Here is an 18,279-nt window from a genome sequence, read left to right as displayed (position 1 = left end):
TGGAACTGGCCCTGCTGGCAGCCCATGTTATTCCTTAGTGAGGTTCCTAGCGGTGCCTTGCTCCCCATTCTTGATTCACAGTCTACTGAAATCACCAAGACTACAGATCCTGCTTCCAGCATGCTTTTAATCTCTTCCTTGGAGAAGTTTTTTACTTCTGGTAGGAGCCTTCAGGAATTGTAAAAGCAAATTTTCTTTTGCTTTGAAATACATCTGCTGCAAATGATTAGGAAAATCTGTAGGCATCCTTGCCAAGCATGCTCATGTCTGGAATTCATTTAGTAGTTCCTTTTACATGTTTCATTTGTACATGTTTTATTTGCATATCTGATGGAGTAGTCTTAACTCTAAATATGAAGAAGATATTTCTGATGTAACAGTGAATTTTGGTACTTCAAAGCAACAGAAGTTGAGAGTTTCAAAATGAACTTGCCCAGCCACTGTAAAGAGAGAGCATCTCTCATAATTAAAACTGGGGGGAGAAGGGGGAGAGGAGAAATGCCATGTGTTCTCTTACCTGCAAAAGCAATAGTTTTTGGAAGCTGCCATAGCCTGGGATTGTGAGAAATTCCCCCTATGTTAATGTATTAAAGCGTTCTTAAATTAAGGAGAAAAATCACTACATCTTTAAAACCACTAAGAACCTTTTTTGTGATGTGGTCAGTTTTTGGATAGGTCTGCATATGAATTAGAGACTCTCTCATTTTGCTGTTAGGTTGCTGTGTTCGTCATGATTTCATTTTGAAATCAGGACAAATGTTTCACTTCAAATAAAGCTTAATGAATGTAGTATAGACAGACATTAACTATCAGTCTTGATTGTTTAATAGAAACTGAAAATCTTCCCATGTCCCTTCTGTTCTTACAGAATGAGTTTTAAAGGTTTTGGTTTGGTTTTTTTTTAATGGTTTCAGTTAAGTATCCTGTCTCCGTTTTAACAGGTGGAGAAAACAATGTCTTCATTAGCTGAAGTGCAGCAATTAGAAAGTTTTCATTGTCTCTACAAGCAGCACGTAATTCAGCTGATGGAGTGGATTTCAGTGTCATGTGAAGGGTGGACTTGCTATTCCCCAGAAGTGTTGCAGTTCGAGGTCATCACAACCCATTCAGGTACGACTTACTTAGTTCCAGAAAATATCCACTCAGAATCTCCACAGCCTGCAGCCAGCTTGTGTTTAGTAATGAACAGTGTAACATTCAGAACCTTCACAAGAACACAATGGAAAGCAAAAGAAATCTTGAAGCAGCTCATATTCCCAAAGATTCCATGGCTGCAGGGAGAATTCTAAAAGCACTTAAGGAAAAGTGCACTTTCAGGTGAATGATATAGGTGAGGATTAAGAGGAGACAAACTGTTGTACCTTGTGTCCAAAAATCCATCTCTTTTTTTTCCATCTATTCACTAGTCTTTCAGAGGACACCACCTGTCTCTAACAAACACTTCCTCACTGTTGCTCTCCGGCACGTGGCTGTGCAGAGGTTAGGGACACACTCTGGTGTACATCTCACGTAGCTTCAGTGCTGCACACTGAGCACTCCTCTGCCACAGCTCCCCACGTGGCATCTCCAGCAAGGGACATGGTGAGAGGCAGTGCTTTTCACCTACACACCCATTTTAAGGTTATTAAAATGGCAAGTCCTGTTTATTTGTTTTTTCTTTTCTGTTGGTTGAAAGGGGGATGGAGACAGCCACTTCAGTGAAGTATCACTGTGGCTACTGCACATAGATGTGGACAGGTATGTTTTAAAGGAATGTATCTTCTATGTTTAACCCTTGAATCTCAAAAAAACTCACATCAAACCTATGTGAAGCACCCACTTGCTGGTTTGTGCAGCAACCAGCGTAAGTACTTTTTTGGTTTTCAACTGTGGAAAGAACAAGAAGTTACTTCAGCACAAGATTTGAGAGGCCAACTTTTCTGTATATTTGTGCTCCCATGTCCATGACTGAGGGACTGCTAGACAGTTGTCTCTGTTTTCCTTAATGCTAAATAAATCATCAAATGTCTGGGCAAACATTTTGGCTTGCACCCAACACTGGTAATATGCTATTGTCTGTGTTTTCTGTCTGACACGGCAGCTCCTGGAGCTATTTTTTTTTTCTTTCTTTTCATTCCCACACATAATGTTGTTTTTAATCAATTTAATCAGCTTTACTCAATTCATATTTCTCAGTTTTTGCTGTTTTCCAGGAGCGTATGCTTAAGTTGAAATTAGCAATGTCGTTTATTTTGTTTATTTTCCATCTGTTGAATTTGCTGTTATCAGTTTGATGTAGTAGTAGTATCTTGTGAATGTCTCAGAACTCCCATGAAGCAATGTATCTTGAGTAAATGCTGTGAAAATAAAGACCTATTTGTTGGCAGAGACATTTAGCAAACTGCAGTTCAACACCCTGTATTGCTTCAGTCTAGACAGTGAAGATTTGGGGTTTTTTCATTATTATTTTAAACATTAAATTTTCAGATATTATTAAATGCTATTGAACTTGTTTTGGAATCTTGAATACTTCAATCTGTCCATCCCACATGTGAGGAATATTCTTGTCATCATAAATACCAGTGTTGTGTCTCCTCTGAAAGGATTTTCTGATTTTTTCTCCTCTGGAAGGATTTCTCTGGAGTTGAATGGAATGTGCATCTTAAGGATGCAACGCTGAAGAAGTTCCTGAAGGAAAGTAGTTTATTGCAAAAATAGAGCAGAAAGAGCATTCTACAGCAAGAAGCTTGCAGCATAAAGCATGTGTACAGGCTTTATGTACTCTTCCTCTTTAGATGCAGGCAGATGTTAGTCATTATCAAGGAGAAAGGCACAAATTTCCTTCAGTTGCGGGAAAATAACTTCTTAAAGTGTAGGGATAACAGCTTAGAGTTTTGTTTGACTGTTTATTGTTTAAATTTATCATAGGATGTGAAAATATTAACAAACTAAATAATTAATTTAGAAGATCTTTTTATTTCAAATAGCTTCTAAAATTCATCATATTTTAGATGGTCTTACAGGATGAAAATAAGCATTATTGAAACATGGAGAAGGAGTGCTGCTGCAGTAATTGTATTATCCAAGTTTTGAAGCTGATCCTTTCAAACAGGCCCTTTCCTGTGCCTCTGGGAGTCATGAACATCTCAAATGCTGCATGTGGAAAAACTTGAAAGAAGAAAAAAGAGTAGTTAATGCTGCTGTGTGGAGAGATGTCAGAGTCAGGCCAGATTCAGTGTAGTTTTTCATTAAGTTTAATAAAACCAAAGCTTTGTGCACAGCCTCAGACTTTCAGAGTTACATGGGAACAGCATTAATCCTGCAGCCAAGATTCCCTCTTGTACTGATGGTCCCAGCAACTTGGGGTGTCATGGAGAGATCCATTCCAGAGTCATGAAATGATAGAGTGGTTTGGGTTGGAAGGAACCTTAAAGCTCATCCACTTCCAGCCCCCTGTCGTGGGCAGGGACACCTTCCACTGTCCCAGGTTGTTCGAAGCCCCGTCCAACCTGGCCTTGGACACTTCCAGGGATGGGGCAGCCACAGCTGCTCTGGGCCAGTGTGGTACAGCAATACCAGACTGACTAAATGAGATGTGGGGAACTGATCTTCAGGCTGCCCTGGCCAAAACTGGGGGTACCTGAGCCCGTGGGGAGTCAGCCTGGGAATTTGTGCTCCACCTAATACGGTGTCATGTGGATACTTCAACAGCTGCTGTGCAAAAGTGGGAAGATAAGAACTAATTTAACACCATTTATGTTACAAATTTTAATGCACCTACATATGAAACATCTAAATAGAGCTTACTAGTATTCTGAAATAAGCCTTATGTGTTTGTTTTCTAGGTCCTGTCATAGGGGAAGCTCTGGATGACTTTATTCTCGTTCTGAAGACGTGTCTTCAGCCAAACAAAGATCCCCAGATGAGGTTAAAACTTTTTACTGTTTTATCCCAGTTGTTGCAGAAACCAAGTGAAACCATCAATTCTCAAGGGTAAGTGGAGGTCTGATTTCACACAGCTATTTGAAAACTATGGTGGCATTAAGAAGTAATGACCATGGGAGTTATTTAACCCCTGTAACGGTGTCCATGTGAGTGTGGCCAGAAGAAGAAAGATTTTCCAACCATCTTCTACGCCTATTGCTCTTGCTGTAATTTTTACCAATGATTAGAAGGGTGGAGTGCAATAATTTTAAAAAGATGTATATAAATAGATGGAAGTCTGGACTTCCTCCACCATAGTCTTCCTACCTGTGCTATTACAGGAATTAAAATTAATGTCGTGCAGATCTGGATAGTTTTCAAAACAAAAATAAAGAGCTCTGGTTGAAAAGAATACTTCTTTGAAAGCTAAAATGGAGTTTCTTAGGAAAATAATTGGGAGGGCGGAGTTATTTGGGTTTTTTTTCATTTTCTCCCAGCCAGCTCCTAAATCCTTAAACTTTGCCTGTAGTCATTGTAAGGAAATAGTTAAACACCCCAGTAAATGAGCATTTAAAAATGCCCAAGATATTTCGTGATGTTTGAAAAGCATTAAACTAAATGTTTGATAAGGCATTATTATTACTCTCAGGGACTGAAGATGTAAGTCTCCTGTTGCTTGGCAATATTTATGCATTGCAAGTACAATCTAAGTATAACTGAGGTGCTTATAAAACTCCTCATCTATAAAAATGCCAAAGTGGGCCTCTTTTACCATTATCAATTTAGCCTGGCTAATAGTGCAAACACTTCTGCAAAGTTGTCCTGAATACATAAACCACATCTGCTCTGCTTTTTACCTGCTGCATTTAGGATGTAAATATATTCTGATGCTTTTCTTTTTCATTTTTAACTCTTAAAAAACCCCAAACCAACCAACCAACCAAAGAAAAAAAAATCACAGGAAACATTCTTCCTAAAAGTACTTAGATAGCAATGGTCATTTATTTATAGGTGAAAGTGTTTGCACAATTCCAATGGGCAAATTGGCAATTGCTGGGCATTTGATATGTTGAACATTTATTGTGGCTCCATGAGGCCAGGTTAGTATGAATGTAGATGTATTTTTACCATTTTTAGATATATTTTATAAATTTATGGCCTGCATCCTATAATGAGGGGAGGAGGAGGAGCTCTGGTGTTCCCAGTCAGTGGGGGATTCCAGGTAAGCTGAAGAACCTCTGCTTGTGCTACCCCAATAGATTTTGAGCTAATGTGCTTAAGACTGAATATAATGAAACTCTTCTTTTCCAACTGAAGCTTTGGTGCAAGGTGTGCTGTTACCTCTTTCCATATTTTCAGGATCCAGTGTTAAATTCCTGATGCATGTAAGAAATGTCATTGTAGTCAGTGCATTACTTGTTTAAATAATCATGTAACTGAGTGATAGTTACAAGATTAATCTAGATAGTCAACAATCTAGAAAAAAAGAAAAGCACCTTGAAAACTGTTTTAAGTGTTCCAGGATCTGACTATTTGTTTTAAACTAATTTGTCTCATCTGACTGGGGATGCAAAGCCCTTGGAGCCAAGAAACCCAACCCAGTGAGCTGCCAGCTTCATTAATATTCTCAGGAAAGGGAAATTATCAGTGTGGAAAAAACAGAAGAATGTTTTGAAGTAATTCTCTCAGTGAGTATGGCCACACACCACCCCAGCTCTGCACACAGCAGTGATGGAAGTTGTTTTGCTCAGGGCAGTGGGAGTGAATGGCCTTTGTCAGGATGAGATACATCCAGGGAGGGTCACAGACCTGTTTGTGTGAAGGATGGTTCAGTCCAGCTCATAATGAGGCTCTGTCCTCTGACAACAAAAGCAAAGCCATGAATTTTACCAGTAGGTTTATCTTCAAGACCTAAAAGCAGTGGAAGCAGCTAAATGCCTCTTTGAAGTCTTGATCCTGCTTACCATGGACACAGCAAATGTTTTCATGTAGGAGGTAACGTGTAGAGTTTTTGTGTTTGAAGCATTGCTCGCAAAACATTTTTTGAGGTTTTGATCTGTAAAAGCCAATCCAATTTCGGTTAAAATTACCTGGGTTTGGGATGTTAAATTTAAAAAAAAAGAAACAACACAAACATACTCATAAAACACCAAAACACAACAGTCCATGAACATCAAAAGCAAAGTGCAGCTGTGTCATAAAAGCAGAAAAGGAACCAATGCAGAACAAAAATGTATAAAAAATAATTAACATGGAATGAAAGTTTAAGTATACAAGTTCATAAACCAATTTGAATGCAAACCCAAGCTCTGCTTTGTACATCTGCATAAGAGCAGGGTATTAATGTCTCTGCAGATCACATTTTAGTTCTCTCATATCCAGTTGAGAATAAAGTATCAACTCTGTAAATACAAACACCAGAGACAGAGTATGTTCTTTCATGGAGATGACTCCCTTTTAGAATTAAGTTACACAGATTTACAACAATAAAATCTGGAAATGGGAAGAGGGAGAATTTAATTGCATCAGCAACAGCAAAAATAAAATCTTAATGAGAGATAGTGTTGGGAAGTAGTAGTAAGTTCAGTTGCACTCTCACATGCACTGCTGGCAGTAATTTGTTTAGCTCCTTAAAATGGTTCTCAGAGTTTAGATAGGAAGGTTCTTGGTTATTATGCTAAACACAGTTGTGTGGTCACCTAATTGTGTTTGAGTCTGACATAACTGAGTCAGATAATTGCCAGATATTGCTTTACTGATTCTGTTTCAAGGCACTAGAACAAACATTCTCACAAATAGCACAGCACCATGGTTAACATAATGCTGATGGAATTTACCTTTGTGTTTTGACAGATCATTTTCTCACTGCAGTTTAACAGAGGGTTTTATTAAAAACAGAAGCAGCTACTGATCAGATAGCACAGACAGCACAAAGCTGCTTTTAGCTTTGGATCTGAAAGGAGATTTGGAATGCTGGTGATCATTAGTTATATTTTTTCCAACCACTTTTTTAATAGAAAATTATTAATGCTCAAAAATATGTTTAAAATACCACATCTAAAGGATTTTACAGATTTAGACACATCTAATGGGACGTCAGATTTCTTGTTATTACTTAAGTGCCATCTGCTGACAAGAAGCAGCAGTGGATGGATCTCTGACTTCTTCAGAGTGCAAGGGCTCCCTTGCCAAGGGGAAGCAGCAGCCAGGTTTATCTATTTCCATCGTGTTGCAGGTGTGTGTCAGCACATAACTGAGGCCTGGCAGTGCAGCTGGTTGTGCTTTAGTCAGGTAATACCTGGATAACAGGAACACCTGCAGTGTGCATTCTTTTTTAAGTACTCACTGGTAACTGTTAGTTGTTAACATAGACCTGTTACGTTCCTCCTGTGCCTTGGCACATCACTAAAGGGGCCACTCATTCACCCTGGCAATGTAGGGCTCTTACAAAAGTCACAGCAACTTTTAACATTATAACAACCCATTCAATGAAGGAGGAGGGAAAAGCATCAGCAAAAACATCACAGATTTATGTGTTTGTAGTAAAAAACCCTAGTATTGGGACTGGCACCATCAGGAAATCCTACAGACCTCTCATCTTTGGGGGAGACAAGTTTCTGAGCCAAGAGAGAGCTGAAATATTCTGTGCAGGCTCCCTGCAGTGTCAGGGGTTCAGGTGTCATCAGCAGCATTCAGATATTTCACATTATAAATACTTTTCACTGGACGGTCTCAAAGGGCCTCACAGATATGAATGAATCCTCTCAGCATTGCACGGGGTGTTATCTCCACTGCACAGACAGAGAGGGTGAGACACAGAGAAGGTAAGTAATTTACCAAGGTAGCACTGAGTCATGGTCATTGTCTGAAATGGGACAAAGTCCAGCCTCTCCTTTCCATGAATGTTAGGTATTTGTTTAAATATTATCTAGAAAAATTAAGTTGTGAAAAGCTTATCATATACATTAAAATCACACTGGCTTGTAAGATGTTATTTATTTTTTTACTGAGTCTTTTTTTCCCCCCTTTTCTGCCTGTTTCTATGATAGAAAATTCTCTTTTACATCCTGTCAGTCTCTTTATCACTTTCTCATGAACCTTTATTTTGCTTTCTTATTTTTGGCTTCAGGCTGTTCCCTAGCTACCTTGAGACTGTGATAAAAGACATCCTGGCTCCTAATCTGCAGTGGCATGCTGGAAGAACAGCAGCTGCCATCCGTGCTACAGCTGTATTGTGCCTTTGGGCTCTCATCCACTGTGAAATGCTTTCACCAAAAGAGGTAAATTCTCTCTTTCTCATCCTTTGAAATCTTAGGCAGGAAAACAAAATAAATGCAAGGGGGAAAAAAAAGAATAAATCCTTAGGGTAAGTAATATTTTCAGAAGGACATCCAGTTTTCATAATAAAATTTATTAATTGTAATTGAATGTTAACAGCTGAAGCAATCAGTAGTGGAGGGATGATGACGTCCTGATAAGAGACCTGAGGCCAGCAAAATGCTGAGCTGTAAAACTGATGAGCATCAAATTTTGTGGGTATTTTTTTCTAACAGAACATCAGTTCTGTAGCACAAGATTCTGACCCCTGTGAACACAACAATTTGGGTACTTGACATGGTTGGACCTGCAGGCAGAGCCTGTGCAGCAGCACTGGAGCCAGCCAGGACGTGCTGTGGTGTCACGTGGCAAAGACAAGTTGTCTGGTTGCCTTGGAGCCCACAGGTCCATTTAGGGAAAAAAAATAACATCTAAAGATTCCAAGAAACGGCAGGAGGACTGGAGAGGGAACATGAAGAATACCTGTAGAAACTGGAGAGCTAACAAGGAGTACACTTAGGGAAGTCACTCTCTCACCAGTGATTAAGGATTAATTGAGTCTGAGGGGGGGTTTGAAGCTTCTTTGCTAGAAAAAGTAAATTATTCACTGAAAATATGTTAATATAAGGGCATTTTTAAAAAATAAATTTAATTAAAATGTTATTAAATGTTCACAGTGTTAATTGTTTTATGACAGACCTTAATTGAACAAAGTGCTTAAACACACAAAACTGGTTGAGTTCACACATACAAAAGCGTTGATATCAGAGACTACTGTGCTAGCTGAACTTTTTTTTCTGAATCGGTGTGCCTTAGTGCCCGTTTCGCATTAATGGACGATGTGAAATGCACGGAATTAAGGCAAATTCCGAACCTCCCACCGCATCCCAGCCCGGCGCTTCCTGTTGGAGTCAGAGCGCCATCTGCTGCTACCTGTGCGGGGCTCTGGGCTCTGCCTTGCTTCGAGGTTGGACAATTTTGGGGTTTTTTTTTAAAGGTGACTAAGTTTTAAAGCTTTTACAAGCTTGAACATACATATGAGTTACATCAAACTCATCTGCTTGTATACTGAGTGTTCCTGAGCTGGGTGATCGACTGGTGGATTTTCATTTTTCCAAGCTAACGTAGAGGCAAAATTAGAGCTCCGGAACTTCTCAGATTTTCAGGGTAACATTTATAGTTAATTTTTTTAACTAAGCAAACCACTATCTGGCAAAGCTCATGATAAGTTCTGTAAGACTAAGCATATCTTTTTCTATTCTTTTCCTATTAACTATAGATCTTAAAAGTAAAAGATGAGCTGATGCCCCAAATTATTGCTTCCATGGACGAAGACTCTAAAATTACTCGACTGATGGCTTGTCGTATTGTTGATGTTTTTCTAAAAGTCTGTGGGAGGCAGTTTGATGCAGATGAATTTAAGAACACTTACACAGGTATGTGCAAAGGTTTAGTAGACTTGGGGTGAGGGCATTGTTGGGTTTGTTTATTTGTTTGTTTTAATAAAGATCTCAGTGTTGAAGAATTACATTTTGCTTTTTTTACCTGAAGTACCACGGTTTGCTCAACTTTTGAGGGTTTGGCAGAACCGAGCAGTATTCCCAACGTCATTATCCCTCGGACCACTAGGTGGAACTTCACTCAATACTTTGGTTTGTGCAGAGCTTGCCAGTAGCTCATCTGCATTGCTTCGGAGTTTGGACTATGTGAAATAATGTGCTAAGTATAGTGAGAGCAGAACAGTACTGCAGTGTATAAATGGAAGTCACATTGTTCTCCGTGCTGTGTTTGAGAGCCAAGAGCAAACCATTTCAGTGTACCATAAATAGACCTGAATAGGTAGTGGGTTGGGGTTTTATCTAAAAAAAAGGCCAAAGAAGAAAACCATAATCTAGAGTGCTGTATTGTCAATTAGAGCTAGAAGCTGTAATGCTTCCTAGGATGAAGTTTAAGTACTAAACCATGAATCAGGAGAAGTACAGACTATTCTTTGTACCAGGATTTTTGTTCTTACATATACAAATAAATTGGGCTTTCCCTAACTCAGCATCTTAACAAGCGATGCTTTTTCTTACATGGCACACTGGAAATCTAACAACTAACGTTTTTATTTTGGAGAAATACATGTTCAGATAATTGTCAGAGTGTATATATCTTTGCATCTTGCATATTCAGGTAGTCTACAGTGCAGTCATTCACTGAAACAGTAATATTTAATTAATTTAATCATTTAAATCATTCAAATTATTTTATATTTTAAGTAATATCTAATTAATACAAATGCTGTGCTTTGTAAAGCATAGAAATACTTCAACTCTGTAGTTCTGTAAAGCATGAATAGACATCCAAATAGACTTTGTTAGGAGGAGTGCTAGATAATGTTCAATTAATCTAAATACTTCTGTATATGTCTTTTATTAAAAACGTAATCCAATAATAATAAATGAAGAGCTTTTAGGAACAGTGCTACATGTATTTGTTATGTTCAAAAGACAGAAATACATCATAAATGCAACAATAATTTGAATGTTGACAGAATACATTTGTTTTTCCAAATGCAAAAGCCAGCTGCTCTGTTCACAGAGCTTTTTGGTTATTTATATGCTCCTTTTCAGAGGTTCTGAAGCGTCTGGATGATGCCTCGTGTGATGTCCGACTGGCAGCTGCTCACACCTTGGCTAATTGGTTTAAGTGCTTAAAGGACAGTGATGTGAAATCCTCAATGGAAGGTCATGTTGAGTTTCTGTACCAAGAACTCTTGATACATCTCGATGACCCAGATGAAAATCTCCAAAAAGCAGTCCTAGGTAAGAATTTCAGTCGTGTATTTTTAACAATGTTCTTTAAATCATCATTTTGAGTGTTCATGAAGCAGCACATACAGGGAGAGGATAATCCTGCCAGGCTGGAGGTTTCCTTTGGGTTTCAGTGGACGTGAGCTCTGACCTTTTACCTGTGTGCAGAATGGAATGCTTTGCCCAGTGTTCCCCAGGGGAAGTAGCAGGGCAGCTGGACTACCAGAGACTTTACAGATGGTAAACAGGATATGGAGCACAGAGCCCAACCACTGCAGGGTGTGACCATATCCCAGCCTGCTGGAGGGGCTCTCTAGAATTTATTAGTGTATCAGCCTGTGTTCAAGAACATAAATGTCAAAATACAGACCTCAGCAAATGAGGGAGGGAGGAATTGTGTTGTCATCACTGCATCACTTGTAGAACAATTTCCAGGTTTGCTTTCAGCTACCTTGAGGGAACTTGGGTAGAAAAACACAGAGCAGCTACTGATTTATCAAACATACTTTTGTCTTACAGAAGTTTTAAAGGAAGGAAGCGTTTTATATCCAGATCTGCTGGTGAGAGAAATTGAAGGGGTTGTACATAAGCATCAAACACCGATCTATTGCAATCAGCTGCTACATCACATTCAGTCAGCCAAAGAGTCAGCTTTATGAATCACTGCTGAGACTTTGTTTAGGAAACTGATGTGAAATCTATATGACCTGGATTGTTTTTGTATTTTCATTTGCTTAAGAAAGGCTGAGCTGAAAATAGATTCTTTTTTCTTTGTTTCTTTCACCGTTGGCTCATTTAAAAGTGAAATTGGCTCAATCTTGTGTTCTTTGCAGTTTGAACAGTTCTTTGTATTTCCTAGCAATAAAACAATGTTTTAATTCACTTTGCATTGGTTTGTCAGATACAAGGTTTAAAGGAGGAATGCTTTTTCAGGAATTTAATTTTTAGATTATTGAACAGTGTAATAATTTAGTGTCAGAGTTACTAGTGTAATACAGCAAGGATCCAGTCTTTCAAAAAGCACTTCAAACTGGATAAAAGCAGACTTCACAGAGTCAAGTCTGTGATCATCAGTTTTATTAGGAGGGAAAAAAAGCAGCCAAACTTCTCTTGCATAATGCAGCTAAGTGTATAATGTTCTGAATATTCATATTTATGCTGGTATAATAGGGACATAGTAGGTGGCACTAAAAGAATAGTTTTTACTGTTACTGTATTACATTTCATGACTGAGAGTAAAGCTGAATGTTTTTAATTAAGGTTTATACATGGGAAGAAATGTGCTGTTTTGTCATTTAGATTAACAGTATTTATATTTTTGTACTAAATTATCACATTTGCAGTTTTTGTGTTTATACCGTTGTGCCTTGGAAAGCAAGCAATGTTTGCATATTACTCTGAAATTAAATTCTGTGACTTTAGGTTACAGCCTGATTTGTTTGGGGTTTTCTTCAATAGCTTTGTAGTATATAAGTTTTGGTGTCATCTTCTATTCTCAGCTGTGTAATGAAATAAGGGAGCTCCTGGATGCTTGTCTTGCCATTGTGGGGTAGTGTGCTGTTTATTTTTTGCACACACAAATCATGGAAAATCAGGATTCCGATGCGGGTTTTTTGAACTATCTGCATTACAGACAGAAAGACTCTTTGGCTTCTAATTCCCAAGTGCCTTGGCTCTGTGTCAAGTCTAAAAACAGACTCCGTGGGGGTTGTTCATACTCCTTATGCTGTAGGAAGTGCTCATGTTTGTTTGTCCATCTGACCTCACTTTACCTTTTCAGGCCTGTGACATAATTGTTAACCAACCCATGATCCATGTACAGCAATGTCTACTTCCTTCCCAAAGGAACATTTGAGACAGATCTCACACACACAAGACAAGTTTTATTCCTAGCTTAAAGGCAAAAGTCAAACTTCTGGCCACTTCACAAAATACTGGGTTGCTTTGAAAATTCTCCAAAAAGGGACAATAACACTAATGATACAGAATAGTTGATGAGTTTCTTACAGATCCAAAAGCTATTGTGCATTCCTGTAGAATGGGATACTCATTTTAGATCCTTTGTACTGTCTTTGAAGTTGAGTTTTCTTCTCATGAAAAGCTGAAGTACAGCTGTTCCTGTGCTGAGCAGCATTTTAATTCACTAAAAACTATTAACTATTTAACTCACTGTATGTGGAGAGGCAGCTAAAATTCTTATAAGGCACAATGTGAGTGAAGTAAAAATCCCTAGAAAACATTAAATAGAGTGAAGAGGTTGTGGAGTCTCCAGCCTTGGAGATACTCAAAATCTGACTTAATACAGCCCTGGGAAACCTGTTCTGCCTGAGCCTGTTGGGCAGGAGTGGGACTACATACAGCATCTCCAGGGGCCTCTTCCAGCCTAAACTATTCTGTGGTTCCATGAAATTGTTTCCTTAGTCTAATCAATTATTAAAAAGCCAATTAAATTGGACTGGAAATAGACTCTGTAACTATCCTAGCAGAGACCTTGTTCTCAAAATAGTCTCTCAAAGCACTGCAGAGCAGCAGGTTCCTCCAATACAACCTGAAGTTTCACTTTAGGAGCAAGAACACAGTTCTTATGGCAAAGTTCCCTTGAAAGTCCCCCAAATAAATCCTACTTAATGACAGTACTACAGGCATGATATTTTTAGCTTCTTATATTGACAAAATTTAGATTCTTTACCACTGACTAGCAGCCTCATGATAGTTGCAGTACAAATGTTGGTCAAGTGCTTTTAATTACTCTTGTGATCTAAAGAAGAGATGTTTGCAAACCCAACTTCAAATGTGGGATGAGAGAAGAGAACATTCTTGGTTGACATGGAATCTAGTCAAAGTTTTTCAAGATGTTCTAAAGCTGGCACACAAATAGTAAGAGCTGAAGTATTCATCAAGCTTGATATCTTCAGCAGGCTGGGAACTTTTTTTCTCCATATGTTAAGCATTTTGTTATCTTTCAGAGCAGTCTGTTGTGGGATGCCTCACAAAGAAAAATCTCCACATCATCCAACAAACCATCTTTTCTTCAGAGCCAGGAGAGCTTGTTGAAATGAATATTCTAATAGTCCTATTGGAGACATGCTAAACACCAGCTTGATGTTGTTTGCGTGACAAACTGGGGATCTGCCACTATGTCCTTTTATTAGAAGGTCTTCTGGATGCAGGACTTGACAATGTGCTAACCTTGCTTGTAGTTTACCATACTTCAACTTATATAACCCAAATTTCTTAAATCCCTTTACAAAAATGTACTGTTATTGAGTCTCCTGTGGATGGTGTATGAGTCTGGATTTTAAAGTAATTTTCTTTGAGACTCAACTTTCCAGCTTCAAACTTTTAGTGGATCAGTATGAACGCAATTAAAATGTTTTGGGTTTTTTTCCCTGTTCGGCCAGATCAGCTCTTATGTTTTCTAGATTTAGTTAGTGCTCATTACAGAATGTCACTGGCACCATATGCATTACGTAACGTTTAAGCAAGGACAATTTTGGGGGGCAGAGCTGTTATCTCGAGCTTTCAGGCTTTCAGGCACTTTAGATAAGCAGCCTTTAGCCCTGCCCTTCCTGTGACAAGCAGTTGTGCCTCTGTCTTCGTCCTTGTAAGCCGGAAGACCTGTTGTGGAAGATCCTGGGACTCGGATTCTCAGCAGAACAAATGTTTTTAGGTAAGTACATGTGTTTGTCTAACTGAATATCAACTCTTTTACATATTTGTTAACTACCTTAAAGAGATTCAATTAATTAGACATTGACAGGGCACTGACAAATGAGATACCTAAACGCTGAGATGAGGTCTACATCAGAGAGCATTTTTAGGAGAGGCTGGTGGTTAAGTATGTTCCAGATCCATCCACTTCTCATCCGTGTGGGTCCATACAGGCAATGTGCAGATTTCCACAGGAATGCTCTGGCAGATTGCTGTCACTCTGCAGGTGTCTGGCCCTGCAGGGTCATGTGAGCCCACAGGGAAGGTGCACTAATGCACCTCTCTGCTTGTGTCAGCAGCCTGTGCCCAGGGACTGACCTCCAGCTATAACTGCAAAGTTATTATAGGCTCTAATAACATATCACAGCTCTGCTCTAATCTAATCTAATCTCTACATAGAAAAATTTAGCTATTTAAGGTATAATAAGTTAAAACCAGGAGTCACCAGAAAGAACAAGTATAGTCCATAGTACAGTTTTACTACATAGTACTATGATAAAATTATGCAGTTATTGTACAGTAAAACCATGATAGGTATTTATGTCATTATGGTAGAAGTTATTTATTTATTATAAATAAATTATACTGTAATAGTTCTATATGTAGAGGTTGGAGTTCCGATGGGCTGTTGCACAGGCTTTATCTTGCTTGGGAGAAGCCCCTTGTCTGCACCACACAAACACACCAGAGCACTGCCCCAAATATAAAGTAACACCTCGGCTTGGGAAAGCCAACTGCTGGCTTGAGAGCAGCCAAGTTTCTGTTTCATTTGCAGAATCTGTGTTAGGATGCCTGCATGGGAAAGTGAGCAGGAAGGTGTTGGCAGGAAGAATGGATCAGAGCTGATCCTGCTGGATACATCATGGACTGCTCTGTGTCTCAGCCCTTCATGTGGAGCTCTAACCATGTTTTAAAAAGAAAGAAAAATAAAAGACAAAATCTTCATTATTAGGCAGCTGAAGGATCAACAAAAAATGCACTTAACAAGCTTGTGTCCATTTACCGGGATCAATCCCCCAGAGAAGCAGGAGCTGAGCTGAAGCAGCAGATGAGAGCTGTGAGGAGAACGGCTGCTCTGCCGGCCTGCCTTGGCTGTAATCGGCTTTTCTTGTTAATGTCTGAAATCCCCTGTAAGTCAGGACCACAGAGATCTAGTGGCAAAACTGATCTGAAGTGCTCTGCATCCCCCTTTACCTGACAACCCAATTGCTCTGGATGGAGCACCCACTGCCTTTGGCTGACAGGTGTAGGAAAAGGGCCCAGGTGAGCTTAATCACAAAGGATTGCAGATGGCGAGAAACCTTTTCTTTCATGAGCAAGAAATCAGATTTCCAGATATTTTAGGTGATTTTGATATTACTACATATATATGAGGATCTCCCCAGCCATGGACACAAAAGGTCACCACTCCCACCCTGTGCAGCAGCATGCCATGCCCAGTAGTGCCAGTCAGAAACACCTCGCTGCACTGGTTTCTGCCACACTGAGTCTGTACCTTCAAACACTGTGGGGATTTGCCCCTTTTGATAGCAAGGACCAGAACGTGGAGCAGAACAGGTTTGCTAGGTGTGACTGCTGGAGTGCACTGGGAATGGGAATCACAGAGGAAAGGGAGCAACAATGTGGGAATCACAGAGGGAAGGGAAGGGGAAAGGGAAGAGGAAGGGAGAATTAGGGAAATGTGGTCCTTGGATTGGTTTGACCTTGTATTGCAGTTTCCCATACCTGGTGTCAGTACAGAAAGCTTGTTTCCTTTAAATTCTTAACTGCCCTTCACAATGTTAAAACTGGAACATTTTTAATATAATCAATTTTTATTCTTACTGACCCTTTTTCTATACACTTCAGCTTAGCCAATAAAATTGTCAGCCCACTTTACATTCAGAACTTGTTAGATGCTGAGAAATCTTGAAAGAATTTTTGTTTGCCTCAGAGCAGTTTCTTCTGAAATGTGAAAAAATTAACTCCCTGTATGTACCAGCTTCTTTTAACAAAACTGGGACATCTGACCAAGTTTCCCTTAAACCCTGAAAACTTAAAAAAAGCTCTATTGCTTCTCATAGCTGAGGAGTGGAGGGAAAACTGAGCTTTAGCCATCATCCTCCATCCAGCCTCTTGGCCTGGTTGTGATGGAAAAACAACTGCTTGGACAAGTCAGAGCAGCCCAGGAAGCTGGAGCAGCACCCTGGGAGAATGGAGCAACATGCCTTGTCCTGCCAGAGCTGAGTGCTGCCTGCCCTGGGCTCCAGGGGAATAGGGTGGGAAACATCTCTGAGAGGGCCTGGCCTCACACCACCAAGGAATTTCGAATTTCAGGGGGATTTAAACTAAGAGGTGATTTTGCCCTGAGTATCTTAAGCCTTTAAATATTATCTATTCTTAAGACAGGAAAACAGGTGTGGAGTAAGTACAGAAAGAGGAGGAGTGGCCAGAAAACTGATTCTGCAAAATACTCAGCCATATGCAGGGAGGAGGCGACTGGTGCGGGGCTGCACATCTGACCAAACCAGGCACTGGCTTCCAAGTGTCACTGGGGTCAGCTCAACTTTGGCTGCAGCATCTTAAAACTGTCGCACAGATGGAGCAAAGCACTTCGAAAAGAAACAGTAACTGCCCAAAATCAGTGCTACATCAATATCAGCTAATACCTTAAGTGAATGTGTTTATCTTTCATTTTCTGTTTCTTAAGGATTAGCTGCCTTCTCTCATTTTGTATCCAAACACTTGGATTATTTGATAATCACACATTTTATTAGCAAGCTGAGTCATTTCTCTTGCACACACAAGTAAATAACAATTTATGCCCCGGTTAGCCTTTCCCAAGTGACACATTCCCTATTCTATTCTGACATTGCACAGTCCCTGCCTACAGCTGGGACCGCAAGAGAACTGTGGACTCGGGGAGACTGAGGGCTTAACAAAACGTCACTCGGGCACAGGCTTCACACTGAATGTATTTGCATACGTTTCCCAAGTGTTTGAACAATGGGGCTTGTTTCCTCTCTGCCAAGAGCCAGTCCCATTCCTGGAAGTGTTCAAGGCCAGGCTGGACAGGGCTTGGAGGAACCTGGTGTAGCGGGAGGTGTCCTGCTCATTGCAGGGGAGTTGGAACTAGATAGGCTTAAAGGTCAGCTCCAACCCAAGCCATTCTTCGATTTCTTTTCCGTGTGGCTGTCCGGAGGTTTCTGTAGCCCGATGTTGGCATTGGCGAGACTCGGCTGGGCACCGCACGGAGCCGAAGCGCTTCAGCCCCACCGAGGGGCCGGGCGCGCTGTGCCAGAGCCAAAGTCTTAGCGGAGGACGGCGAATCAAAGGGAAAGAAAATCCCCAAAAGGCCGGGTAGGAAGGAAGCAGAGGAAACACTGGGAGGGAAAGTCAGTGAGTCAAGCAATAGAGGCCGGAGTGAAAATCTGAGTTAAGTCTCCTCGCCTCTCTACTGCTCGTTCCAGAGGCTCCCACAGCTCCATTTTGCGGAGCGGGAAGGCGAGGCAGGAGGCGGCCGGGCTGCTGCCGCTGGCGGGGGGGGACACCCGCCGGGGCCCCGGGGGGGGGG

General features: G+C 40.3%; 2 protein-coding genes across 2 annotated transcripts in view; both read left to right on the top strand.

Annotated features, from left to right (window-relative positions):
- Positions 1 to 12,449, top strand: part of DNAAF5 (dynein axonemal assembly factor 5) — a 26,490-nt gene extending 14,041 nt beyond the window's left edge. The window contains exons 7-12 of the mRNA XM_008633656.2: positions 942 to 1,110; positions 3,825 to 3,972; positions 8,033 to 8,183; positions 9,500 to 9,656; positions 10,836 to 11,027; positions 11,535 to 12,449. Coding sequence (XP_008631878.2) covers positions 942 to 1,110; positions 3,825 to 3,972; positions 8,033 to 8,183; positions 9,500 to 9,656; positions 10,836 to 11,027; positions 11,535 to 11,674 — 957 coding nt within the window. The 3' untranslated portion in view covers positions 11,675 to 12,449. The remainder of the gene's footprint in view (positions 1 to 941; positions 1,111 to 3,824; positions 3,973 to 8,032; positions 8,184 to 9,499; positions 9,657 to 10,835; positions 11,028 to 11,534) is intronic.
- Positions 12,450 to 14,664: 2,215 nt separating this feature from the next.
- The window catches only part of SUN1 (Sad1 and UNC84 domain containing 1), a 33,287-nt gene continuing 29,672 nt past the window's right edge, over positions 14,665 to 18,279 (top strand). Inside the window, exon 1 of the mRNA XM_017734132.1 lies at positions 14,665 to 14,685. The gene's annotated coding sequence lies outside the window, so the exon portion shown is untranslated. The remainder of the gene's footprint in view (positions 14,686 to 18,279) is intronic.

The sequence above is a fragment of the Corvus brachyrhynchos genome, unplaced genomic scaffold, assembly GCF_000691975.1.
Source record: "Corvus brachyrhynchos isolate BGI_N302 unplaced genomic scaffold, ASM69197v1 scaffold5, whole genome shotgun sequence".
NCBI classification, from domain to species: Eukaryota; Metazoa; Chordata; class Aves; order Passeriformes; family Corvidae; genus Corvus; species Corvus brachyrhynchos.
Note: the sequence above shows the minus strand (reverse complement) of the source record. Positions and strands in the feature narration are given on the sequence as shown.